The 23,588-nt window shown below is 39.7% G+C and overlaps 1 protein-coding gene across 1 annotated transcript; it reads left to right on the plus strand.

The window, feature by feature from the left end:
* The first annotated feature begins 1,256 nt into the window (after positions 1-1,256).
* Positions 1,257-23,287, plus strand: gipc2 (GIPC PDZ domain containing family, member 2). The gene is made up of 6 exons (XM_085439090.1): positions 1,257-1,864; positions 16,167-16,352; positions 20,092-20,272; positions 20,678-20,790; positions 20,953-21,034; positions 22,185-23,287. Exons 1-6 carry the CDS (start codon positions 1,589-1,591, stop codon positions 22,334-22,336), a joined length of 990 nt encoding a protein of 329 aa, XP_085295216.1. The 5' UTR covers positions 1,257-1,588; the 3' UTR covers positions 22,337-23,287.
* The last annotated feature ends 301 nt before the right edge of the window (positions 23,288-23,588 follow it).

Raw genomic sequence — 23,588 nt, forward strand, 5'->3', positions numbered from 1 at the left:
TATGCAAGAAACATAAACCTGGATTTCTCTGTAAAACGTTGTGTAGAGTTTTAGTTTCTTCTCTTTAGTGTATTGTCCTGTGTTGTGTGACCACTGAAGGACATTTTTCTCCACATTACATGCAAATGTAAACACACTGTTTTGCTTCACAAAGCAGAATGTAAAACCTTCAGCTCTTAGTGTAACCACCATCTGGAGAGCATTGACCTTGGTAGCAGTGAGCTTTCCACAGAAAATAATAGTGTGGTACAGTCCGTGTCACTTTGAAACTCTAGAAGTGGATGTTCAGTGTCAGGGGCTTAAAAAAAGTCCAAAGAAACAAAGCAAAACTGAAAACGATGCTAATACTCCAACTCGTTGCAGATGATTACATTCAGAGAAATACTTAAAATGAGCAAACATTACCTTTTTCGCTATTTAGAGAGCAAATAAAAACAAGCAGACACTTTTTAAGTCACAACAGTGTCCCTGCATCATCAGGTTAACAGTTTGAACTTTTGCTGTATTTCAGTTAGTGTCTTTTAAATCTGCATCACTGATTTGTGTCATGAAATTACCTCTGCATCTTCAACGAAAGTCTTATTAGGCTTTTACTGACAGAACAGCCTTTATGTGAGTGCACTGTAATATCATGACATCAACAACACTGGACATAAAGCCTGTTTTTATTCTATCCTGTACTGTCGTCAGTAGAAAAGTTAGGAAAATACAACATTTGAAGACAATGTCAGAAAATAATACTAAAACACGCTATTTTTCATTTCGAATTCATCCAACATAAAGACACTGGATAAACCTCCAGGAGACCTCCACTAGAGGTCAGCTTCATTGTGCCGTCAGGTAGGAGCTGTAATAATAACATGATTACTTGCTAAATTTGGCACGTTGCTTGTTTTTTGTGTATAAATATTGGCATTTTCTAAACAAGAAAAATCACGTGATTGCCCTCATGATTAAAGTAATGGTTCCCTCCTTTTTTTACAGTTCCTCTGTGACAAAGTAATGCTACCTTTAAACATATTTCTCTGAGAAAATGTGACAAAAACGCACATTTAGAGCGGGGTTTCAGTCATATTTGGGCACGTTTGGAAAGTTTTAGTATTAGACTTACTGTTTTGGTTTGAGTAAAGTCTTGGTAAAGGCTGAATAATTGAAAAAAGTGACGCTCCTCCCTGTGCTGCCGTACAGGTGCACCAGGGATCCTTCCCTCCCTCTTGAGCCCTGGTTCGTCCCACTGCGCCTGCGTCCCAGGGCATGCTGATAGGCATACAGAGCAGCTATTGTTAGCCGAGGACCGAGCAGCGGCGGCAGGTTGTATCAGGGCTTATCCAACTCATCCCCCTACCTGTTGAATATTTACACGGTTTATTTGCAAGCGAGGGCCGAGTCGCTATCGAAGAACAAAGTTAAAGAAGTGGCCAGCTGAGGAGAGGAAGAGTGGTGGAAGGAATGAAGAAAGGCTTTTAGGGAAGGAGGAAGCAAATAAAGGAGAACACGAACTCAACAGGTTAGCTACTTCAATGTTATAGCAGAGGCTCGGATTTTTTCATCCCACATCGAAAAAGATAACCCGAAATAAGAAAAAAAAATGCCGTTGGGACCATGGAAGAAGAAAAACAAGTCAACAAAGGAGCATTTGGTGGAAAACGAAGTTGTCAGCGGCGGGCACACAGGTGCGGGGAGCTTGAGTAAATCCGCGGTGAATGGAGCGGGGCTCCCGGCGCCACCTGCCAACCTGCGGCCCAAACTGGTCTTCCACACGCAGCTGGCGCACGGAAGTCCCACCGGCAGGATCGAGGGATTTGGCAATGTCAAGGAGTTGTACGCGAAGATAGCAGAGGTGTTTAATATAACTCCACCTGAGGTAAGATCTCACCTGTTGTCACAGGAAGGGTGGGGGGTGTCAGTGATTTAGCGCTGCGTTTAGGTGTTGAAGCTGGATTTTACAGGGAGTACGTGAAGTATGCTAGCACACTTGGTAGATGTTTAGGAAAACACGAATGTTTTGCCCTTTAAACCTGACAGGTAATTTAACTTAAATACTTGGGAAGGTTCAAAGGAAATCACTGATCCAATATTTCAGAAAGTTAAGAAATTAGGGGGAAAAGTACTTTTCAAATTTTTTAAAAAGTGTAGCTGAACTTTTTCAAGGTTTATGCTATGAGCCCCTGAAAATGGTTTACATATACACAACAGTAGTGTAAATGCAGGACTTTGTTGGCAGGAAGTATTTAGGAATAAATAGTACTTTGAGTTACGGAAATGATCTTTCTTCCAGCTCACGATGTCGTAAATGTGTGACAAACAAAACACACTTGACATGATTATCAGAACATATAACATTTAAAAAACAAAGAAGAAAACCAAAATAGATGGACACAAATACAGTCCCAGACATGTCAACAAGACATATAAAATCAAAATAAACCATATGAGGAATGACACAATATCAAAACCATAGAAACTTATTTCCAAACTCCTATTTCTATGTCAAGACTGACTTATTTTCTCAACTATTCACATCACCAGTGTATATAATCCAGTAGATTACTAGTTTTTTGTTGTTTTACAATTACAGTGACTTCCTCTTCAGAATAAGGACTTTCCCCTTCCACTCTTAAAGATCTCACTGCTTCTTTCAGGTTGGGCTAAACACTTTTTATAAGTGGCTTTTCTGAGAGTGTAATTGCGTTGTGGCCATTAAAAGTCTATGATTGCCTCATGTTTGTAAAGACACACCCTGCTCACTCTAGTGTACTACTCTGTACACCTTAAACCCTGTAAAACCATGGGTGCTACATGCAGTCACTGGATGCCTTACAAATGAACATGCATCTATTTTTAGATGCTGTTTTATTGCGGTAAAACACGAAAGCTCTCAAGACAAAAGTGTGTTCTACGTCCTCCTCTGAAGTTGTACAGTTTAAGCTCTGGTTTTAAAAGGAAAGCGTTAGTGGCATTTGTGTCTTTTGTTTACCTGACGGGTAAAGTGCATAACATCCATCATGTCGTTAAACCGAAATCACCTGCCAGGACGTCTTGGGTTCTGGCTTTCAGCTTGATGCTATTTGAATATGTTAACACCCAACTCGATGGGTGTAGCGTCTGAGTCTGAAAAGGGAATCCTGTGTGGAAGTGCATTAGTACCCAGCAGGGTGCGACTCAAAGACTCACTGTTCTACAGAAGTCTATGGAGAACCGTTCTTGGCTCCTTTTCCCATTGTTCTTATTAAAAAGAATTTCCCAGTGATTTTTTTTTTCAATCACTAGTTTTTGATATTAGGCCTTCTGGCATTGGAAATACACAGATATTTACTCCTAAAAGCCTGCAGGGCAAGGGGGAATACATCCAGAAGCTGGAATAAAAATTTCAGGAACATATTTTCAGAGCGGACCCTGAAGTCCTACGATTTTGCTCATTTTCTTCCTCTCCTGCCTCTATATAAAGGAAGTTGAAACACAGCTTCCTACAAATGGAGTAGTGACCGTTTTGATAGTGTAGGTGTCAGGTGATGGGTTTTATTACGCAGCGTGAAGCTTTTTTATATGAGGTGAAATATTGAAATACTGAAAACCTTCAGCTCAAGCTTCACAAGCCAGTCGGTGATGTAACAGTGGCTACATACATCTCTTGCAGCATCAGTGTGGCAGACCTTAAACCAGATCTGACCCACAGATCATCTCAAGCTGGGCGTCCACGTCTTAGAAGGAAAAAAAAAAAATCCTGTTCATTATTTTTGGTTCCAGTGTAATGAAAGGCTAATTTAAATATTCACTTAGCATTTGGGTGGTTTTTAGAGGTACGACTATACGATATTATCACAACACTTAACTCACGATAAGCTATTATTGCGATTTATCACCTTTTTTTGCCTGCAGATTCTGCCCATAAAGGTAAACTTTATCAGTATTCATTTTATCTAATAACAAAGTCCTCAGTCTTTCTCTCACTTCAGTCAGTTTTATTGCTGACAAACTGAACTGTTTGTATTACAGTCTAGTCCAGCTTAACTGAATACAACCATCTGGGGACAACAGTACAGTTCTAGCTATTCTGAACCATGCAATTTGTAAAAACTATGCAGCTCCTTCAGGAACTGAAGAATTTGAAACTAAACTAACTAAAAAAAAAAAAGTTTTACGTTAAATTAAAAAGTGTTAAATTGAAATAAGATAAAACACATTGTCTTAAATTAAAATAAGTCAAATATCCTGTTGTTTGCTGCCCTAAAAAGTTTTCTTCCAGCATGAGGAGAAAGTGTGAAGCCTATATGAGCTTTGTTCAAATGTAACAATTATTGGATAAGCAATAAAGTGCTGATCAAGAAAGAACAAGTATGAGACCATAAGTCTGTTGTTTGCCTTTCCATTAAAAAAAACAAACTTTTCTTCAGGGTTGTATTTTAATAACTGGTACCTTTAAAATGGCTTCAAAATTGGCATGCAACAAGGAGTGCAAAGTAGACTGAAATTGCATTTCTTCTAGCTCAGCACAGACATAACAAACACTGCATGTCAACATTGTAGGCGGAACTTATGATATGGGAGTATATGCACATCTTTGTACTGAAGAATAGGAATTAAAGTCAAACATGGTGGAAAAAAGTTTAAAAGTGATAAACTAGTGAGTGCAAACCAACTCATTTTAAGCTCCAGTTTAAAATTCACGCTGACAGAAACGCGCTCCTTCCTCCTTCAGAGGATGATGCATGGCGACATGAAGCTGTATCGAGACAGATTACGTTACACAACAATTACAACCACCTCATTCAACAGGCGCGCAGTAACTGGAAAGGAATTTGTTTCAGTAGCATTGGTATACAGTGAATCACGTCATGTGTAGATATACTCCTGATAATGGCGTGCTGCTCCTCTGAAACTCTGACTTGATGGAATAAAACTATCTTTAATTAATCTTAATCCCTCAGTTTTTGTGTCTAAATGGCATTTGTCCCGTCACGTTCATGAATGACCCTCGGTGAGGAATCTCCTGCCTCTGTTTGAACTTGTCTCATTACAACAACTGCCTCACAGCACGTTCAGAGACTGAACTCTCACTGCGCTTAAGTACCAGCCTCAAACCTGCTCCTCTGTGACTTGTTTTATGACCACGTAAAGGGTGACGAGAGAAAACCTGCACTACAGGGATCACCGGAGATTCACATTGACGCTAGTTTATTTAGATTGCTGTCACACTGAGAGATAAAGAGTTATTTCCTGCTAATGCCTCAATGCTTGCCTAGCAGGTAGCACAGGAAAAAAAATTACTCAATGTCAACATACTAAGTTATGCCGTTAAGCAGTTATCTCACATTGATAACAGCCATGAGTGTTTTTAGGTACTCATTAACCATTTCTCTTTTACTGTAAAAGAATATAAAGAAAGCCAGTACATTTCTTTTCTGGCTTTTTATTTACAAAATGTCTTATCAATCAGACCTGTGACATTTAAATGGAGACAGAGCGAGGGAGTTAGATGTGATAATGTTTCATGGACTCCACGGCTTTTACCACAGGAAGTCCCTCGTGTCCGGCTCAGTGGGCACAGCCTCAAATCTAAGCAGATAAATTGTCCCAGAGGACCCAGGGAAGCAGCCTCCTCCTTCCGTAAACACCACCAAACCTTGTTGCACTGCAGTCTGAACGTGGCTGGTAACAGGATCAGCAAAAGACAGCAGTAATGCTAATTTAAAGCCAAAAAAGTTTTGCTTTACAGGAGCAAAGTAAGAATGTCAGACAATATTATTCAGTATGGTTGCTGTATAATATCTTATTTTGTTGCATTTGCCCGAATTATCCATCCATTCGTTCTCTTCCGCTTATCCTTATCAGTGTTGCGGGGGGCTGGAGCCTATCCCAGCTACCATAGGGTGATAGGCGCGGTACACGCTGGCTAACACAGAGTGAAGGACAACCATCCATACTCACATTCACATCTATGGGGAATTTAGAAAAGCCCTGATTCAACTAATTTGCCCAAATTATCATTAATGTTTTTCCTTGTGACATCAAAGTGTTTTGTCTGTAAATTACCCACAAATCTCCCCCTCAACAAACAAAGATTTTAAAAAAGGCCATTACTGCTAAAGTCTAACTGTTTTTTTTTCTCCAACGTTTCCAAGATTTAACAAAAAAAAAATCATGTATTATTTCACCTTTGTTTAGCTCTCTATTAAATTAACAGTGACATCTTTTATCTGGGAGTGTACACTCTGAATACGGCGTAATCGTAACCTTAATACATTTTATTTATATACCATGTTTAGTATTTTATTTTATGCATTTCTAAAGCACACAGCAGACAGGACATTTTACTGTTCAATATCAGCTAGTCAGTGTTCTCTGATGGAGATCTACAAAAGGGGATGACACTTAGAGAAGTCTAAGACCGGTTTATGTAATTGTTTTCTGAAATGTAACGGAGCTTGTTGTCACCCCACCCAAATGGATGATATAACCAACAGGTTTTATGTTTTAGTCTTCAGCTTTAATTAACGTTGACCTATTGTGCTAGCTTGATATTTTATTTTCTGGACGGTGCTAGAGTAGCTTTGCATGAGTTACAGTTTACAATAAGCCCCACAGGTCCTTTAGCCATTAAAATGACAGATTTTTCAGTTTTGACAATGATCTGTATGCAATGCTTGGCTGGTTTTCTCCACTAAAATAAAGCTCTCTCAAACCTATACCTGTGACTTTTGACCAGAGAATCCAAAATATTGTAATAGAGCCGTTTTTCACTGGGACTGATGATTTAACCGGGAGAGTTTTGTGCTTGAGCTTTGAGTGAATGAACATTTTCTGTGAGGAAAAATAAAATGATTTTGCAGTTTTCAGTCCAGTTTTATCTGGAAGTACTTGAAGGTAGTGGCAGCGAGGTGTATTTCTCTGCCAGAAAGAGCTGTTTCATGCCGCTTTAAGAGATGTGAGCATTTCCTGAAGAGTACATCAAGAGGCTGTGAGATTTTAGGTATTGCTAAACTGTCAAATGCAGTTGGCACTCAAAACCGACTATCAGCCGTTATTGGATGTGCCATCTGGTTTAGCTGTCATAAAGACCTTTGGATCTTTGGATTTCATATCAACATAACATTTTTTGCTTTTTTGAAAGGCGTAGTCTTATGTTTTTATAAGCCACTAAATAGTTACATGTTTGTTTTTTAAAGGTTAAAATATGAGCGAGTCAAGTCGTGTTTTCAGGTAATTTTTAGGGTAATTGTGTTGCTTAAAGTTTTGGACATCAGAATGTTTTTTGAGTTGTCACAGCTGTGCAGCTAGTTCGATTCATTTTATACTCTTTCTTTTATGTTTATTCAGTTACGTTTTGGCTAAACTGTTAAATCGAATCTATATTTTTATACTTTAAAGTCAACCATCCTTGTAAATGAAGTTATGGAGGACTAAATAATGTAAGCTGATTTATTTGGAGCTGGACAGACTGTGGTTGTTTGTAAACCAGTCGCTCTGTGAGGTTACATGAGATCTTGGCTCAACCAGATACAAATTATGTCATGAACAGTATGAACAGTGGTGTTGTCTTCCTTGTTGTGCCTATAATAGGTTACACATTTCTTTCCAAGAAACGGTTGCATTAAGGCATGTCTCAGTTCACTCTGAGCCTCTGTTGTTGTGCTTTTAATTGGAAGCTGGGTCATTTTATGGAAAATCATTCAGCGTTTCCCACCTGACCCACTCAAAATCAGCTGATTCCTCCCCCCTCTTGTACAATAACTTGACTATATGTTACAAAGCCATGCAAAATTTTGCCATCACACTTTGAATATTTGCAGTCATTTTTTTTTAGCCCACATGAATCGTTACATACAGGAGATGGCTACGTGAAATTTTCAGGATTGTAAAACGGATTTAAACTCTGTTAAAAACCTGCAACAAAATCAGTTTTATATCCTGTTTTCATGACATTGTGATCAAAAGCAAAAAAAAAATCAGTTTTTGCTTTTGTAAAACTGCTTGAAACTAAACTAAACAACTTTGTACAACTTGAGTAAACAGAATCTCAAATTTTTCTTCAAGAGTCTTTTTTTATTATATTTTTTACCACAGTACAGACTATAAACCAAGATAAGAAAACAGTTTAAACACACATCTCAAACCTGCCCCACCCTACTCTTAAGCCGTTTTCACACCTATGTTTACTCTGGTCCAAAATTGTTTTGATGAGTTTGTAAACTTGTGCATTTTTCTCCTGGTTTGGTTTGTTTTCACGCAGAGAAAAATCTAAGTTGACTATGAGCAAACCAAAATGCATCACTACAAACCACGTGAGGATGTTCAGGCCGCTCATTGGCCAGATGATTCTGGGACGGGAGCAACAAAAGTAAATTCAGGGAGAAGGTGACGTGTTCTGGACTATTAGACAACGCTGAGAATTTACGTTCCTTTCACGGCTTGTGCAGACTTTTTAATATCTTTAGCATCTTCCTGCATTCAGAGTACAAACAATACAGGACATTTTTAGCCCAAACTTGTACCGTAAACCTGGTATTTTAGTTCGAATCGGATCACGTTCACACCAAACATGAACCACTCTGAAGTTCGTTTGGAACCACACCGAGACCACTCACTCCAAAGGGTCTCGTGTGGTTGTTTTGGTCCAAACCTGAGTGCGTTAACTGTGTTTACACCTACACGAACAAACCGCACCAAGAGGGAAAATTGATTAGTTCGATTTAATTGGAACTAGAGTACCAGATCAAAGATCTAAACGTAATGATCTATATGTTCTCTCAGTGGTAAATAAAAATAAGTGGCAATTTCGGCAATTTCGTCAATTTTCGTGGCAATTTCGTCACATACCTCTAGTACCCTAATTGGTGTTTTCTCTGGTAAATTATCAGAAACAGGATGACGCATTAAGGGTACCACTGCTTGTTTCTGTTCCTCTGCATCGCAGACATGAAACTTGTGCAGTTTGGTCGTTGTACAGCTGATTCTGAGTGGGTCAGGTGACAGGCATTCACTGAACTTTCATCTATGGCTTTTGCTGAACGAAGTCATATTGTCCAAGTCACATTCACATTCATGTCTGAGGAATAACTTTGTTACTTTTTTATCTCACACTAAAGCCGAGAATCAGTAACTTGATCTAGAAAGCAAAGAGCAGAGGAAGATTAAAAAACAAACAAACTGGAATCGAAATAAAAAATGGCTAAACGCATACTAAAGCAAACGCTTTATGATGACTAAGATAAGTGTGCATGCGTGTTATGAGCCACAAATGATACACCAATATGATATTACAATCTTGACGTGCTCGTTCAGCTCAGGTCAGAGTCTGTTTATTGGACTTACACCCGCAGTGAGTTACAGCCTCAGGTGTGGCCCTGTGACGTTGCTTCTTGTCCACCTGATGAGCAGAAAGCACTCAGCCATTTGCCTGTAGTTTGAATATCTGGGCTACGGTCGTGCGAAATGGACGTATGCCTTGTTGTTTTTGTTTTCCTCCAGGTAGTTCACAGCCAGACGTTTCTTAATCTGGTGCTGCTGGTGGAGGGTAGTGGTGGTGTAGTAGGGGAATTAGGTGAAACAATCTTATTTGATTGGGCTTGAGTCTGTTGTTTGTGTTACTAGGCTCCAGCACTCACTTCCTGGAGGTCGTAAAAAACAAGCCAAGTCAGGATAAACAGCAGTTCAGGTTGCCCAGTTGTAGACTGTTTGTCCCATATTAAAATGACATGGATTAGAATGCTTAGTAGGTCTTTTATTCATGCATAAAAGTCCTTCTTCTTCTTCTTTGTTTTTTTTTTTAATCGAATTGTGAGAAATAATGCAGACCTGTTACCTCAACAGTATGCAAACCAACCAAACCTGCATACAGGAAATGAGGAATGAGTGCTTTTTGAAGTGAACATGTTTCCCTATCAGTGCTTTTTTTTTTTTTAACTCTTATCTAAAATCTTTAACTTATTTCTGCCACTCAATGTTATAAATAGGGTGATCGCAGGCCCTTTACTATGAAGCAAGCTCAACATAGCCAGGTTATCTTTTCTTTATCTGTGTTCATTTACCCTGGCATTATCAGTCAGGCTGAGTACTCACACGAATGTGGTTATCAGTTCAATAAGTCAGTGATTTTTTTTTTTTCTTTTTTTTTTTCCCAGCTGAATGACAGATTATTCTGAGATGATCAAACTGTAAATCATGTGAGGAGAATAAACAAAAATATGGGCTGAAAAACAACAGAGCTCGCATAAGATGAGATAAGATGAGCTTTACTGACAAACTACTACTTGAATGAAAGGGTGAGTGAAACATCAACAAAGCAGAATCAAAAAGTGACGTGTGCTTAAAGTGTTTATGTCACTAAAGACTGGATAGAGCTGCTGTACTAATAAAGTCTAACCCCAGAAAGGAAAGTCCACAAATACAATTTACCAGTATCGGAGCTCTGTCACTAAGACACAGGAGGATCGGATTAATTACAGTAAATTTGTGTTTATGTGAGTGCCAGACAGTTTGGGGCTTATTTTTAAAGGTCTGTGGGTAAAGAATCCAAATGTGGGCTTAGTTACAAGTTTATTATAAGGTCAGCTTGTTCAAATAGTTAATATTGAGGCTTATAGAATAATAACATTTAAACTTGTTGCAGAAGACAGGAAAAGTGCACAAAATATGTTGTTTTTGTTGTTGTTGTTTTTTTAAGAATCTCTATTACTTATCGATTCAGACCTTTTTACTGTCCGGAGGTCTGAGGCATTTCTCAGGAATGCTCGCGCTGTTTTCCAAAGAACTGTCTGGTAAGCAAGCAGCAGTTTTGCATGTGTTGCCCTCTTATCTCTGCACCAAGTTACTATGAAGATGTATGCTGATAAAGCAAGAGAGCGCACAGAAAGCGAATGAGATTCAACGACTTTGAGCTGCCAATGAGGACGCAGTATGCTGTTGATTGACTTATAGTAAATGCACTAGTGGGTTACCTAGGCAACCAGAGGTTTTTAACGTCAGAAAGTGGCCAGCGGTCGTCCGACTGCAATAGTAATAATCATTTATATTGTTTGATTAGCTTTAGTTTATAGAAATCAAAACAGGTGAGTCGCACAAGAAGAAATGTGCCAACACAGTGCAGTTTATGAGCAATGCCAAGATTTAGGTTGGATTTATTGGGACCAATCTTGGCATTAGACGCCACACAAATACACTCTTCGCCTCACATCTGATCCTTGTAAGTACATTGTGAAAGTACAATATTTATACAGTAGTTGGCCACTTGGATCCTGGCCATCAGATCTGCCACTTGTTTTTATGAAGCTTATAATGATCATTATTTAGCTAAGTCTTTTCAGCAGGGATTAATTTAAGGCTTTGTTTTTTTTTTTTTATTTGGGTAACTTATTCACAGCTGGTGGGTTATTTCCCCAAAGTTTATTTTTTAACCTTCATAACGATCAATCCTCTTGAGCTGAAACTGTTATCGGGACGTCCCAGTGGGATCAGTATTATAAGAGCGACCTGGCCAAGTTAAACACCCCCAGCTTTGCTTTCTAATAACATGCATTTAAATGATCCTGCAACACGATTCCAGGGAACATGAGCTTACTGGTAATAGTGGTTCATTACACATGTGATAAGCAAATTAGCAGGAACTCTTGTCTGTGTGCTCATCGCATGCCCGCAAGAAACGAGCTAACGAGGAGTGCGACGCTGCAGAAACAGACCCCAGGTGTGTGCTCACTCTTCACTGGACCACAGCTTGTTTTTAAGCGACTTAAGTGGTTGTTTACCAGCTGTGGTGGAGTTGTTGTCACGGCAACTTCATTTTTCCATCGGCATCTCTGGAGGAACCGTGTGGAGACAAAAACAGCCACGGGTGAAAAGAAAACTAGTTTTCGTTATCATCTATGATGGGTGTGGTGGTGCACCAGAGGAGAGTTTAACCTCAGGTTGTTTAACAGCCTTTCACAGCGAGTCTGTAGGCCGTGAGCTCTCTGAAGCAGTGGATTAAAAAAAAAACAAAAAAAAAAACACATCCAGGTATCTGTGGACTGTTTCTCATCAATTATTCTTCACCAATAAACCAGCTAAACTTGGCTTAATTTCAACTAATACAGCTTATTCTCAGGAAATTAGAGACACTTAAATGGAAACTTACTGTCCAGGTTTCACATCAAGCTAAGAATGTGTTTCAACATCAATGAACCGTCTTCCTCAAAGTTAATCTTTAACCTGGGAGGTAAACATGATTTATTTTCAGTGCACTTTCACACTGTATAAAAATCGAATCTGTTTTCCGTCCAGAGCAGGGCTGTCAGACGTGTTGACTGAAAGCTGGACGCTCCAAAGTGGCACACTAAGATGGTTTTATAAATGTGGAAGCTGCAGTTGGGTCACAGTAACCTGACGGTTTTCAGTAGAATGTACTAATACTCCCAGTCAGGTGATGTTAGCATTGCTACACAGATGTGAATATGAATGGAAGAATTTCTTTAAAAGCCATTTCAAGCTAGGCACCAGCTGAGTTTGAGTCCAAACCCTTTGCTGCACGTCTTCCTCCCCCACTTTCCTGTCCTTCTCTATCAAATAAAGGCAGTGTTTAAGATAGCCAAGGCTGCTCATCTGTTTTGTAAATGAAATGTTCCTTAAAAGAACATTTACATCTATTTGTTTACATTAAAATAAACCTACGTTACCCGTCCATCCCCATGAACTAATGCCAGTTTAAGTATTCTAGTCAGCACATGCTTTTAAAGAGGGACCTATCCTGCTTTTCTTTATTTTCTGTCATGTGTGTGGTGTCAAAGTGGCGGATGGTTATATTTAAATTATGAGGCCAGTGTATTTAAAGTAATATCTGTGAGGCAAAACATCAGGGATCAGATTACTGTAAAAAGCAGGTCTAATATTGTGAGGTTGGCCCGACTGTTGGGACGTGGACAGCAAGGGTGAAAATAAGTTCAATTAATGTGACATATGCAGGTAAAATAAACAACTGATGTTGTGAATTGGGACAACAGAAAAAAGAGAAGTGATGATACCAAATGTTAGCTTTCCATACTTATTAGTTTGCTAATAATAATAATAATAATAATTCTCTGGAGACTTTGGTGGTTTTTCCAGCCTTTTCTCAGAAGTTATTTATTTTATTTTATTTTTTCAAATCACTTTATCTATAAAACTACTTAAGGTATGTCATCCAAAACTTAAATGGACTTCAGCAATCTGAAAAGAAAGAGTAGCTGAAGTTCAACATCGAATCCTGAGAACTTGAATTTACTTGGAAATTGAAGACCTGTAGAAAGAACTAGTTTAAAGATGGTAGAAGTAGTCGAAGTATTTTCATTCAAGTTCATTGTGGTATTTAAAAAAAACATCTTCAATTTGACTTTTCTGGAAAGATTTGGTGTTTGCTTGTAAGATATCCAAAATGTGTGATGGTGTCCAGCCTAAAGTATCCCCCAGTAGAGTGTTGTGATGGGGGATCCAAAGACCATTAATCCAAATATATGTTGAAAACAATTGAATATATGAAGCTAAGATTTCCCACACTCAATAGATATGTTCAGACTTTGTAGCATAATATTTTTATGCTAATCTGAGGCAGTTGAGCAAAAAACTGGTGCTGATTTGACTCAGAATGACCCATCTGCCCTCTCCACTCTGGACCACACGATCAGGGCTGTATTGTTTGTCAGCCGGGATCAGAAAGATCATGTTTCAGTTAATTAAAAACAGGCTTTTCATAATAAACTATGCTTTTTCTGCACCACCTTTCCAAAATCACCCCTCCCTCAGCCTTCATCCTGAAGAGTCTCACATCCGCAGTTAGGTAAATGATCACACAGGCCTAAATGCTGATGGATGTGGTTTCCTGCTGGAAAACAGCCACACCACAATACACAGAGCTTAGCTCAGCATTCCCAGTTAAGCCCTAAAAATGCAAAAAAGTAACAGCAGAAGATGGAAAGTGTAAAAAAAAAACACAGCAGCTTATGAAGGCGTTACGTATGAGTGAGATCCCACTTTGAGCTTGATGCTTCCTCTGTAATCTTTCTGACCCTCGGCTCTGCCGTTAAAAGACTAGAGGCTAGCTGAAGAGGCTGTAAATTGGCAGCGGTTCAGTTGCCAAAGAAACAGGTTTCCTAAGCTTTGAGTCAATACTGCTTCAATGCCGGGGTATACTTCAGAGGCAGGTGCAATTAGGGGCTCTATTTTTCTAGACTTACCTTCTATATATATATTTTTAAAAGCGAGGATAATAGATCTGATTCATACAGTCTAGATGTGGAGAACAAAAGGTGGAAATTGTTATTTTCTCATTTCAGCTGCTCTCTTTCTCTGTTAATAGCCGGTTAGTCACACGTCTATTTCCATCTATATTAAAGTGGTTTTATTATGCATATTTCCATGCTTTTATTCCTGGACTCTACAAGAGTAGCTTTTGTTTTGTTTTTTTTTTAAACAAAAATTATAGCTTAATGATTGTTTTAAAAAAAAAAAAAAGAAAAAAGAAAAGATACAAACTAGATACAGATGTCAATGGTTCAGGGTTTTAAATATGTATGAGTAGTTTGACTTTTCAGCTTCTGTGTGATTTTATGCAGACGTTGGTTGAAAATGCCTGTGGTAGGTATATGTATATATTTGTTACTCTTTATCTTTATCGGAATGTCAACAATTTAGACTTTTGAGTGCAGATAATTTATTTAAAAGCAAAAGTCAGTAGAGAAAATGAGTATATCGTATGTTATCGTATATCAACTGAAATGTTTTCTTACACAAACTACCTGCATTATATTACCACAAAGAATTGATCCGCGACACAGTTTTGTCTCTAAATTGTAACTTAAATCTGATTCGGTGAGTTTTTAATCCTCTTGTTAAGGACACATGACTAGCTTTGTCTTGGATGATGCTGAGCAGATTGCAGCGCCTCTCTTTTGACTTGCCCTTTTTCCATGTGGTTATCGGGGCTTTGGTGAGCGTGGCAAAGGCCGTGGGAGGTGTAGTATCTGTTCTTGTGAGTCAGGGCGTCAGAGTAGAGGCTGTGCGAGAGCGCGTGATGCTGCTCATCGCAAAGTAGCGACACTCGCAGCGTCAGCAGGCGGCCCAGCAGGAGGAGAGGAGTGCTGAGAGCTGCCTGCCTCTAACAGAAGCAGCTTAATGCAGGCGGCAGCCTCGGTAATCGGGCGTAGGCGTTTGCTGCCAGTCCTCCCACCCATGCGGGGGTAACACCCTGGCCTGGGCTGGGTGGGGGGGTTTAAAAAAAAAAAAAGCTGTCAATTAAGCTACAGTACACCCATCGCCTCCCCTTCTCCTGTACTTCTACTTTTTCTCTCTGCCTTCTCCTCCACTGGCCTCCCTCCATTATAATCAAATTCTTTTATAGTCTGGTAACCCAAGGCAACCAAAAGAGGCCGCGTCAGCCAATGCGTGTGTGAATAGCACTTGTCGGTACACAGGAGGACAAAGAGGCCCAAACAAGGTCAGCCTCACTGCCAGTGACTGATTGGTGCACAAAGGTCATCCTGCAGATAAATCTGTACGAAACATTCCCGATCTGCAAGTCAGCCTCTGAATCCTGGATCATTTTCTCTTGCAAAGCTGATCCCGCAGTCGAAGAATGATGCACCACTTTAATATGAGCGCTGGTAATAAATCTGGATAAAAGCAGAACTTAGCTCCAGCTTAAATGTCTGTGTAGGTGAGTCAGAGCAGGATAAATGATTCACAAGCACTGGACTCTTCCTCCTGGGTCTCACTGTCCAGCTTCTGTCTGAAGAGGAGTTAAATCAGGCTCCTTCTGGTCTATCATGTTTCTGGTGATCGTGTTGCCCTTCTTTCTGTCCTGGTGAGGTGTGAAGCTACACAGGAGTAAAGGTCATTTCCCCCATTTGCTTCAAACACGATTTAAAATGCAGCTCGGACTATCACCGATTTCACCGTGGGGTGGCAGAGGGCATAACCGCATAACTTAGCAGCTGCTATGAACACAGAGCTCCCTGATGACTTCTGCATTTAGCACAGTGACACAGCTCAGTCATCTACACTCCAGCAACTTTGATTTTGGAGTTCAGCTCAATTTTCATGCTGTGATTAAAAACAGAAATAATTTTTTCAAATAATTTTTAATTATACGAGATGCAGACTTGGATGGACCTCATCTCACATGTGACATATTAATGATGTTCCTGCTTCTTTTCTGTCTACAGATCCTCTTCTGCACTCTCAACACACACAAGATAGACATGGATAAGCTGTTGGGGGGGCAGATCGGCCTCGAGGATTTTATCTTCGCCCACGTTAGAGGGTTAAAAAAAGAGGTAGAAGTCTATAAATCGGAAGATGCTCTGGGCCTCACAATCACAGACAACGGAGCCGGCTACGCTTTCATTAAGGTAAGAAGAAGGAGCAGAGCTCCTCACAGTGAATGCATCACAATCTACCTTTAATTTGCATTGATGTGGAGTTATGTAATGTGATTAGTTAATACAAGGCTAGAAGAACGTCATCTGTTTCCCCTACATATACAGTGTGTTTGTGCAGCTCATTTCACACTGCACAAGCTTTCTCAGTAAAATATTAAGCAGTGAAAAATAATTAAGTTTATCCTCTGCAAATATTATGTTTGCCGGGTACTTTGTGACAATAATAAATGATTAATATATTGAGGTGCTTCTTCAGTGAGTCTCTCGTCCGGCTTCACCATTTCGGACTGCAGCTGTTTGCTCTGTGCACAAGAACCAGATCTCCACCTGCTGCAGGGTCCGGTTTGAGTGAGACTCCAGCTCACAGTCGACCTCCAAAGCAGGTGGAGGACTACTGTTCCCAGCAGCAGTCCAAGATGGTGGAGTTGGAGCAGCTAATTAAGCTCAAGGACCGCTACAAGAGTAGTCACAGGAGGGGAAGTGCCAGGGCTAGCTGGTTAGCAGCTACTGAATTTTCAAAATAAGAGAAAGGAGCCTGGCATGTATGATCTTTCTCTGATGGATTTATTTGGAAAATCCAAATTTGGAAGGAGCTTTTCTCTACTAATAAAACTAGTCGTACTAATGCATGTAGGGTCGCCAACTTGTGGGATTGGGTCACACCTGACTGATTATAGCGTCGTCCTGTGTCTCAAAACGCAAAAAGAAGTGACAATGCCTTTATCCAGCTAATCCCAAATGACCACTCTGTCAAACACACCCAACCTTGTAAAAAGGCACCACAGTTTGGTCAGCAGCCTGACTAGGATTCTCAAATATAAATTTCTTCCCAGTAGCATGCTTGGACCAGTGTTATTTGGAATAATAACGGCAGACTGACGACGACCTGGTTGACAACCAGAAACCAGGATAGACGTATCTGCTTCCTCAGAAACTGATTCCAACCTGCCAGCATTACAGCAGGGCAGACTACCTGCACACACGATAGACCAGTACACACTAACCACTGATTGTATGGATTTGTTCTTTTGTTTTGTTTTTGTAACCTTCACTGGTGTATTTTCACTGTGTGATACCACGTGTACCAATACGTTGGCGGCTCTATGAACATCTATCTTGCTCATTATACTGTGAGCAAGATAAATGTTCAAAGAACGTGTGCATAAACCCTTTAATAAACATGTTGATTATTTTTGTAATGAACCTGTAAATCATCTTGGAACAGTTGATTTCCACAAAAAGAAAAAAAAAAAAACAGCACACGAACATGTGCAACCCAAACAGCAAGTATTATACTGAACAGTGATGATGACATACACGCTCTCAGCTTTACCCACTTAAATAACACACGCTCATAATATATAAAGTAAACAGTAAAGTTAAATAACCTGAGAGCTGCGTGTTCATGTCACATGGATGTAAGTGCTGACTGGCGCAGGTTCCTGCTTTGAGTCTCACTGTCCACATGCATGCTTCGTATTGTCGTCTACTCTCTTCCCACTACATGTCATGTCTTTTTTCACTCTTTGATTCAAATACATGTGAAGAAATAATCTTAAAATATAAATTATTGCTCAAAAGTTCAGGATCACCCAGAAAATTTCATGTTGCTAATATTTAAAAAAACAAAACAAAACATACTTTCACTCATCAAATGAGTTTCAAATAAGACGAGGAATGTAGTCAAGACATTGACTTTTGCTTAATGGTGATTTAGCTCATATCATTCTAACAAGCTGTGAGCAGAGTTGAGAACCGGGATGGGAATCCAATTCATAGAAGTGGATCCAAGTTGTCTGAGCTCTTGGAAACATATGCCTCCGAGCTAGCAATCCCTTTCACCAGTGCTGGCATGTTTTACTGACAAATGATGTCAAACTCAAATCAGTGGAGGTTTTTCACATCGAGGTCGTCTGCAAACCATCGTTTTTTTTCTCTGCTTCTATCCTGTGTTCACTTTTCTTATTGATTCTGAAAACCTGTGCAGACTTGACTAAAATAATTTGGACACAATCACCTGCCCTCTGCATTAAAGCCATTGGAGCTCCATTGGAGCCAGTTTCCTCCTACAACAGGGCAATGACACAAAGAACAGCTCCAGTCGAGCGGCATCCACAGTTTATGGTTTGCAAAGTTCACAGTGATAACCTTCCTTGTTAAAAAAAAATTCCCTTTTAGTACTAACCCCTCCAAATTATCATATTTTTCAGACTGAACTGACAGACCATTTAAGCACTCCTCCATCATAGTCTTTATTTACTCGGTTTTCACCTTCCTGTGTCCTTTGCCCACATGAACCATTCCTTAAAAACCAGCCAGCATGCTGGAGGCATCTCTTCCACCACTGGCGGTGACACTGATGTTTTGCAGGTACCATTTAATGAAGCTGCCAGCTGATTTATTTCTCAACCTATAGACTTGTGGATGTGCATGTCGTCTTGGTCAGTTTGGCCTCCCACTCCTGCTTCTATTCTGGTCGGAGTCAGTCGGTGCTGTACTGTGAGACCAGGAGTACATACAGAATAACATCGGTTCATTAGAACAAGAATACTCTGGGATAGATTGGTTTTTATTTGGTTCTGGGTGTGCATCAGAAATGACATCTTTATTTATTTTTACTGAGGTGTCAAAATTCATCATTAAGGGCACTAGGGAAAAGATTTATTAGGCATGACACGTTTTAATAAAATGGAAAATAAGGCTTATTAACCCTCTGAGGTTTAAGTCTTCATTGATAATGAACACTAACTGTAATCCAGTATTTATATTTTTTCCCAAAAAGTTGTTTTTCTCAGTTTTTCTGCAAAAAAAAAAAAAATAAATAAATAAATATATATATATATATATATATATATATATACGCACGCGCACACACACACAAAAACAATTAACGAGATGAAGAAAACGTAACATAAATATGCTAAATATATAAAAGTTGACTAAATGTTCTGTTAATGTGAAGCTAAGCGCATAAATAGCAACACATACATTTGAATCAGAGAGATCATATTTCGGTCTCTTGTATAATAATATCATAAAGTCTCGGCCTGCTCACATGTGCCATCATGTGATGCTGCAACAGCATTGCATCCTGATGACCTGACTGTGTTTAACACTACAGCCTGTGGGCCAGTGAGGTGATGCCGTTGTAAGTTGAGTGATCTTTAATTAAGTCGGACTTAACTTGCTGGACTTTTTCATTATTAATCTGTATGGAAATTGAATGATTTAAGCTTCTCTCGGTTTCTTAATTCACATCCTTAACGAGTTGTGATCTCTTGTGAGGATCACTTGTCTACCCCTGATGCTTGTTTTATAGCTCTGTGTGAAACGTATGGAGGGAAGAGGCTCTAAGAGTAGTTTTATGATTCTGATTCACCACCACCTGAACCCACAGCATGACCTCCTCTAAAAAAACCCTCAGACCCTGGTTATACTGACATTCAAGGATTATTCTGGATCTTACTCTTTTAATTAAAAATGGAAGAAAGTGACCTTTGTTGCTCTTCGGATTTCCACAGAAGTATGTATAATTTAAACATCCACAGGCTCACAAACAGCGGATAATACCGGTCTGATCCACATGCACTAGTGTTGCTTTCAAACAAAAAACGAAACCCTCAAACATCAGCTTTCCGTGTAGCTTTTATGCCATCCTGTAATTACATCACTTTTGTTTCCTTTTTTCTGTGCTCTCTGTATGTGGCAGCGTATCAAAGACGGCAGCGTTGCGGACAATGTGAAGGTGATCTGTGTTGGCGACCATATAGAGTGCATTAATGGGCAAAATATCGTCGGGACGCGGCACTACGAGGTCGCACGCATGCTTAAAGACCTGCCCAAAGACAAGCCGTTCACCCTGAAACTGGTCGAGCCCATGAAGGCTTTCGGTAAGTAAGAAGCAGCATCGACTCAGAAGCTTCAGCACATTAAACAACTGATACACATGGTAAAGAGACTGCGGGCCAACTTTGAGGAGTATACAAGTACACTTTCTCTCTTGGACAAGTTGTCATATGTGTTTGAGTTTAGGTTGTTTCAGTGTCATGTCACAATCCTGTCAAAACAAGGTGCGGCCTATGAAAGATCTCCTTTTACCTACGTTTTGACACCAGGCTCATGTCGCTGATAACTTCATAATGCAGTCACGTTTAAACACTGCAGCGTGGGCTCTGCATTCCTTTCAGGGAAATAAACAGTTTACAAAATCAAACCTGTTTTACCAGGTTTACAAGTTCAGAACAACACACACGCACACCGTGTCTTTTACTTAATATTGTCTTCTCTATTCACAGATATGCTTGAACCCCGGTCAAAGGGCGCCAAACCTGCCGGTGAAAATAAGATCGGCACAGGGAGGGGGACTCTGAGACTCCGCTCCAAAGGTCCGGCTACCGTAGAGGATGAGGTGCGTTTCTCTCGAGGAAATAAGTGTTTATTTTGAATTAATGTCCAAATCTGCATGAAACAAAGGCACTGTTGTCAGGTGTCCTTGTACAAGGGCTGGGTAGAGTAGTGAACGTAATACGGAGCTCGGGGATTAACGCTTTGAGTCGTGTGTTTGTGCTAGCCGACAGAATTTGAGGAGAAGGCCGTGAAGAAAGTCGATGACCTTCTGGAGAGCTACATGGGCATCAGAGACACTGAACTTGGTAAGGATTGTCTAATTTAAAGTTTTATTTTTCCCCCTACTACTACTACTCTGCTGGCCTGTCAAGAATAAAGGGTCATAAAAAAATAAAGCCCCAAAATAAATGTTAAGCCGGGTATCATACTGCACCCACTGTTCGCCCTGGGTCTTTATCAGTTCATCAGTCTAAGGTCCTCATATTCTGCAAGATTATAGCAGGAAGCTGTGAAATTCCATCATACCTGTAGTTCCTTTGGGATTACAGGCCTCAATCTGATCAGCTGATGAAGGTTTTGTATTTCCAAGAGTGTAGTGCAAAGGACAATTTAAAGAAGACATACCAAAAAAAAAACATCTATTTCACTTAAAAACATCAGCAAGAAAATTAGACTTGTTCTAAAGTATTAATATTTAAACAAACAAATAGTTAAAAGTTAATATCCAGCTGTGGCTGAAGTACTCAGGTTTCACTGTGTGTCCACTCTGACAGTTACTGCATGACACACAAACCCCAGAGACAAAAAACAAACGAACAACAAAACAAAGAAATTTATTGTGCTTGTTCGCCGGCTGAGGCTGAAGAAGCAGGAATGTGGGATTTAAACCGAGGCGACATTTTATTAGCAGATAGTAGAATGCATAGGGAATGCTGAGCCACCAAATCACACAGTAAGATGCTGTCCCAGATTCAGAACGTGCTGGAAAATCTTCTCACTCTCTTATTTATAAACTCCTGGACTCTTATTTACAACACTTCCCGGTACCAGATTTTTAAGAACATGCTAAGAAATATATTTCCCCTGAATGATGAGCTGGTGTTGATGTTTCTAAACAAGAAAATTCATAAATGGAGATTTGGGGTTCAACCAGTTCTCTGTTGCAGTTTTATAACTGCTGCTTTCATACAAATTTCAAGATGTCAGTCAGGCAGTTTGAACTCTTGATGGCAGAGTTGGGAACACATCTAGGGAAGCCGAATAATAATTACAGAGCATCAGCATAAATATTTGCACACGTTCGGTGTGTAAAGGCCTTAAATGCAATAGATGGATTTCATTTAAAAAAGGAAATAAAATATTTCCAGTTTGCGTAATGCCTGAATTCATCTTCTTAAGAGCTCTCGTAGAGGATTCTCAGTCTCGACGCTCATTTATCTCCTCCTTTCTCTCCAGCTGCTACAATGGTCGAGGTCGGACGCGACAAGAAAAACCCGGATGAATTCGCCATGGCGTTAGACGAGACCCTCGGAGACTTCGCCTTTCCCGACGAGTTCGTCTTTGATGTCTGGGGCGCCATAGGAGACGCCAGGGATGGAAGACTTTAAATTTGCAGCTGCCTCCTCCCTCGTCGCATATTCCACAAACACACACCCCAAAATCTTCATAATCTCCGAAGTCAACTGGACAAACTTTAAATAGCACCACCCAGGAGGGGGGGTGGATGCAGTGTCCCGCCCTCTCTTTGTTCTTAGGTGTAGCTTTGCTCTCTGCCAAGGCGTCTTTAAAAGTCAGGTTTAGCGCATCAGCACTTCTTTTGTGTAATTGTGTAACAATTACACAAAAGAAGTGGACCCACCTCCGGCCTGCTGACATTCCAGATGTTGTGTAAACCTCAGCGATAGAACAGCTGCAGTTTGAAGCTCACGATGCATTTAAGTGTCGTCCTGCAGGGGTCTGTTAAATGGTACATGCACAACCTTAAATTTTAGAGTTTGATCATGTTTTATAGTAGCTGTGTGATTTTTGAATGTTCAGATGTATTGCACAGCTTTTTATAGGCTTATTTTTATATGTGGAGGTGCTGCTGATTTTTACAGCAGCAGCATTGTGTAATTATCAGTCATAGTGATTGTAGCAATACTCCTCTCTCTCCAGAAACCTGTTAAATCGTTTAAATGATAGAAGTTGCCCTTACGACACATCTCGAGCAATACAGAGAGGACTTTTTACTTGGAACGCCTTTTGATGACGACACACATTCCTCATATTTCTTTTTCTCGTCTTCTGTTAGGTCTGTTCAGCGTTTCTTTCCCCCTGTAATTTATTTTATAATAGAAAAATCAGATGCTGTAAGACTTTCAAAGATGTGGCTCGACATGAAGGCCACGTCCAGATCAACTTCAGTCTGCAGTCTTAAATAAATGCACTTGTATTAATGTAACTGCACCGGCTGTCAAAGTGAATTTAAATACAGACTGATTACCGTCATATTCTGATGTTAACTATAAGGGATCACTTTTGTTGCATAGACAATAAAATTTTTACTGTTAATGTGACTGCTGTGTCATGAATGCATCTGGCTCCAGACTTGGTTGTGCATCTTCCTCTGAATATTTGCAGTTCATTGTAGCTGGTAATGTTTGAAAAGGCTTATTTGTATTTTGTAGTTTTTTTTTAGTTTAGTTTCAGTTTTAGTCTTATTAGTTTAGATTTACAGGGTGTTTCTCAGGGGTAGGATTTGGGTAAAATCTGAATATTATGCTTCGTCACACAGGTAGTGTGGACAAATGTTATCAAGCTGAAAAAGGCTAAAACTTTAAGGACATTTCTCTTTTTTTTTATATTTTAGTTTTCCAC

Source organism: Copadichromis virginalis, linkage group LG18, assembly GCF_057382275.1.
Source record: "Copadichromis virginalis isolate Kocher_CV1m ecotype Utaka linkage group LG18, C_Virginalis_male_GT1.1, whole genome shotgun sequence".
NCBI classification, from domain to species: Eukaryota; Metazoa; Chordata; class Actinopteri; order Cichliformes; family Cichlidae; genus Copadichromis; species Copadichromis virginalis.

Coding starts and splice junctions, on each gene's coding strand:
- gipc2 (XM_085439090.1), top strand. CDS start 1,589: ATGCCGTTGGGACCATGGAAGAAGAAAAACAAGTCAACAAAGGAGCAT. Junction 1,865..16,166: donor TTAATATAACTCCACCTGAG/GTAAGATCTCAC, acceptor TTCTGTCTACAG/ATCCTCTTCTGCACTCTCAA. Junction 16,353..20,091: donor CCGGCTACGCTTTCATTAAG/GTAAGAAGAAGG, acceptor TGTATGTGGCAG/CGTATCAAAGACGGCAGCGT.